This window comes from Sinocyclocheilus anshuiensis, unplaced genomic scaffold, assembly GCF_001515605.1.
Source record: "Sinocyclocheilus anshuiensis isolate Anshui unplaced genomic scaffold, SAMN03320099.WGS_v1.1 scaffold1037, whole genome shotgun sequence".
Classification (NCBI taxonomy): domain Eukaryota; kingdom Metazoa; phylum Chordata; class Actinopteri; order Cypriniformes; family Cyprinidae; genus Sinocyclocheilus; species Sinocyclocheilus anshuiensis.
The window spans coordinates 575,066-579,793 of NW_015555773.1; the positions used below are offsets into that span (position 1 = coordinate 575,066).

At 36.9% G+C, this 4,728-nt stretch overlaps 1 protein-coding gene across 1 annotated transcript in view; it reads left to right on the forward strand.

Moving 5' to 3' along the window:
• Nucleotides 1-4,111, forward strand: part of ccdc102a (coiled-coil domain containing 102A) — an 80,134-nt gene extending 76,023 nt beyond the window's left edge. The window contains exon 9 of the mRNA XM_016468400.1: nt 2,582-4,111. Within this exon, the coding sequence (XP_016323886.1) occupies nt 2,582-2,723 (142 nt within the window). The 3' untranslated portion in view covers nt 2,724-4,111. The remainder of the gene's footprint in view (nt 1-2,581) is intronic.
• Nucleotides 4,112-4,728: the final 617 nt, after the last annotated feature.

The following is a 4,728-nucleotide window of genomic DNA, read 5'->3' on the forward strand; positions in this document are numbered from 1 at the left end:
TGTGTGTGTGTGTGTGTGTGTGTGTGTGTGTGTGTGTGTGTGTGTGTGTGTGTGTGAGAGACAGTGATAATTCTCTGTAAAGCACTTTGTAGACCTGATCTCTGAGGAATGTGCCAGATATGGTTCTCTGTGGAGGAATGAGCTAGACGGAGGCATGGTGATGGGGCTTTGCATGAGAGAGATCTGATCTAGAGAGCTGATGGTATGTTTCTGTGCAGCTTTAATGTAGCTCACCAGTTGTGTTCTTATTAGGACTGGGTATCGATTCAGATGTTCCAATTCGATTCGATTTTCAAGCTCTCAATTCGATTCGATTTCGATTTTCGATTCCTTTGAGAATCGATATTGAATCGGCCACATTTTAAAAAACGATATATCGAAAAATCGATTTTTTTTTTGCCCAGCCCTAGTTCTTATCTGAGTTTCCAGACATTAAAAGGCAAGCACTTAAAGCACACCTCCACTGACTGACAGGCAACTCATCAGCTCTGTGAGGGAACGGCACAGTATTTTATTCATTATTTTGTACTAGCTTGTGGGGGAGGAGAAGAGGGAGATATATTAATAAATATATCAAACAAAGGATAATGAAAATGTCTTTGTTGTAGAATGGGATTATCATGCATGTGACATTGGTGTCGTGATTTCACGGTTGCTGTGTCTGACTGACATGTTCTTTATTGAACATGTCTCTGTGCCAGTAACGTCGGGGTAGAACAATTACATAGCCGCTTGACTATTTGTCACATTGGGTTTCCTTTGGTTTGGTAGTGCAGAAGTCAATTCCATACTCTAATCATGGTGTAGCATTTTATATCAAAACAGGATAGATAATATCATGCCAGAGGGTCTAAATTTATTCTTTGCCCCATGATAAAATTGAAGAATAAAAGGCTAGCAGAGTTGCTGATCGCAGCTCGGGAATTGTAAATGGGTAGTTGACATGAATAGTCAAGCAGTGACAGCATATACTGTATGTGTATATGATCTACAGAGTTAGTCACATGGCATTTTCATTTCTAGCAATGAGCTTTAAAAAAAACACAATAATAAAAAAATGACAGAAAAATATGTATATTTAAATTTGACATTTTAAATAATTATCTCCATGTTGTTAGTCTCTCAGCCAAATGCAAAAATGCAAAAATATTCATGGACTGTCAGATAAAGCCTGAAGACATGAGTCAGTGTGTGGGCTCAACAAAAAATATTTTTTGTTTCACTGTTTGTGTGTGTCTCTGTATTTATGATCTCTAGTGTAAATTGCAGCCTTGTTAAGCTTTGGACTCAAAAAGCTTTTAGCCTCTGTGAGTGAGGCACTGTGGTCAAAACAGTGTAATGTGTAATTTAGCAGCGTTTAGTGTTTCCTGGCAGTAGGTCCTTCTTCTGCGGAGGATCCTGGGCCCTTATATGCACTTATTTGCCCCTGAGAGGCAAGAAGCTTTTCATCTGTTCAGTTATGCAAACACTAATAATATAGTGAGTCATCAGCTGTTCAAAGATCAGAGGAGGGGTTTTTCTCTCCCTTCTTTTCTAGCATCAACCTCTTGTTCTTGTTCTGTAGTTTTTGTTGTTGTGATTGTTTTACCTTGCCTATTTACGCTGCCAGCACTTCAATAGCCAGGAAATGTTTTACTGACATGCCACAAGGCCATTATTTCCTTACAATTACATCACAAACGTACAACTGCAGTACCTGAAAAGAATAGAGACACAAAGCAGAATGAGCGAGACTGAAAGAAAAAGGATGGGCATGAAAAAAATCGAAGGAACGGAAAGGGCGTTGTCATTAAGAACTGTGTGTACCGATGACCAGCTGTTTGTGTTTGCTGTTTTAATACTCTCAAATATTCAGATATCTTATGAATCATTGTGAAAACAAAGATTTATTCTATGCAACTTCCCACTGGTTACTCATTCCGAGCTATTTTGCATTTGCACAGATAAAGAGAGCAACTCCGTTTTAACATTGAACATATGAACATTTTGCCAGTGTTTATTTTCTGATGCAGCATTGACCTCAGCAAGCTAAACTGATGCATTTTATTGATCTATTAGCATGTATTAATATTGTTTGTCAGTGGTTGTCGTGCCAGCAATAATGGAGGATGTACAGTTACTTTGATTACCAGAACTCCTGTTTGTTTGTTTGTTTCTGATTTCTTGTTCCTGTTCTAATAGATGAAACCAAGAATCAGCCAAAATCTCATTGCTTAGAATTACTTAAAGTGCTTAAGCTGCATTTAAAATGTATGAACTGTATTAAAATAAATAATCTACTATGAAATCAACAGTGACAAAAGATGCTAGACCTTTTCTCAGGCTTTCTGCTGTCATGTTTTAAAAATTAAACTTTTGTGAAATGTTTTGCTTGAGAATTCTATGTACGTACACATGAAAATAGTGAAAATTGTATGTTCAATCTAATGCATTGACTTTACATTTAGTGTGGCTTAGGTCCACATATATACTTTTTGATACACCTGGTTTCTCATTCTCTCTCTCTTTCCTTTTCCCTTTTTTCTTTCTTTCTTTCCTTATTATTTATTTGTTTATTTATGTGTTTATTTTTTGGGGTAAGGCTAAGGCGGCAGCAGAATCCCGGCCTCTTTGGCAAGATGAGGATATCAGCTTCATCTCGTTTTGTGCCTGAGGACACAGACGCCCCCCCTAGCGACCCAGATGAAGATGAGGAAGAAGAACTGCAGCTCCAGATCCCCTAAACTGTTCGCTTCAGACCTGGGAGTGTACGAAAGACTCCAAGATCGCACCCGAGCATTTCACCATCCCCTTCATTTCATCTCTCAGCTGAATCCAGAAGAGGACACACACTTCACAGCCCTCAGTAGACAGATAAACACAACGGTTTTCGACAGCTTATTAAAAAGTGTGTGCCAGGGCCAAGACAGTGCTTTAAACTAAAATCTGCTTGTGTCTCCACCAATATATTGCTGGTTATAGTCCAAGATGGCACATAGATGATCAATATAATGATACACATGGTTCATAGACCATTGTTAGACCAGGTTGTTGGAAACCTATGACTTTTGAGGGTCATATGAGCACTAAAAAGCCCCTTTGATGCTCTTAGAATGCAGTTCTAAGTTCTAACACAGTTCAAGCCTGGAAAAAGCCAATTGTAACTGGAAATAAATTGACATGGTCTGGACAAATCACATTACATTCCTATCTCTTATCTGACCTATAAAAGCACCCATGCGTCCATACAGTACCTCTGTGTTTCTGCTTCATGTACTTTTTACATGCGTGTTCCTTGCCTCCTCTTTTTCCATCACCTGCATTATCATTTTTTCTTGTCACCCTTTAATTTAAATTGTTCCCTTTTGCTCTTCCCATTCATTTTGATTTCTTATTTAATCTTTTGTCAGCCCTCCCACACACCCCCATCCTTTAATGCCAACTCTCACATCAATATTCAAAACAACCCATTCAGAACATGATGATTATGTTTCCTGTGTCTGGGGAACATTTCATTTCTGCTGTGCTGTTACTGAAGAGGCAGACACCTGCTTTGTTTTTTGCCAGTAGTCCTGTTTTAATTGTCCCAAAGTTTTTCTTGGTGACCACATAAATGTGTTTCTGTCTTTGCAGTGGAGGTCTTGTTTTATATAGGAAGTAGAGAGGGGGGATCACGGGTAGTTTGTGAATTAGTCGGTTGGTTTCTTATTAAATATATACAAGAATAATTGCTTTCCCCTTTTGCATTTCAACCCGTTGAAAGGGACCGGCGCATTTAGCAAATGTTCTGTTAAAAAGATTTTTAAGCAATATTATACTGTCTACATCTGCAGTGGGGACCAATACTGACTCATCTTCAACTGGGACATTTGTACTGGTCATATTAAAGTATTTATCAGATGTTTGTTTTTTACTTAAGTGACCTGTATTACAGTTTTTGTATTTGTTTGTGTTTGTATTTTACCTCTATAAATGTTAAGTGTATATACAGTAAATACTGGCTGTGCGACTGTTATTTAGTGTCAAATATGTGTGATTTAATCAACATTGAGTTTGATTGTGTGTAAAAGCAGAACATAAAGGAATAGTTCGCCAAAAATAAATAAATAAATGTCATTAACACCCTCGTGTCATCCCAAACCTGTGTGACTGACTTTGTTCTGCAACTCTCAGAAGATATTTCAAATAAAGTTTTTGTACATATAATCAAAGTCAGTGGGATCCAAAATATCTTTCAATACATGGACATAAAAACATCTAGATATTCTTCAAAATGTCGTCTTTTGTGTTTCACATAAGAAGGAATGCATACATGTTTGGAACAACATAGTGAATAAATGACAATTGCTCAATGAACTATCACTTTAAAGTCACCATTAAATTAAAATGAACAATTACTTTTTATGGAATATTGCAGTGTTTTTTACTACAATATTTTTATGGAATATTGCAATTTATTATGAATTATGTATCTATGCCCAATTTTTTAAAATTCATGTGTCCTTGTAATCATTAATCAAAAAACGCTCACATGAGATTAGAAATTGGCAAACAATCCAATCAACTCCAAATGTACCAAATCATCTTTTCTCCGGTCCTACAATTGTTTTTGTTTTTTGGTTTCATTTTTTTTTTTTTTTAAAGCTGCTTCACTCAGATACACCACACAATACTAAAGAAAAGATGATCGCAATTTTGTTTCATGCCAACTTTAACTAAAATCTCACAGCTGACTGCACCTTTCTAGGG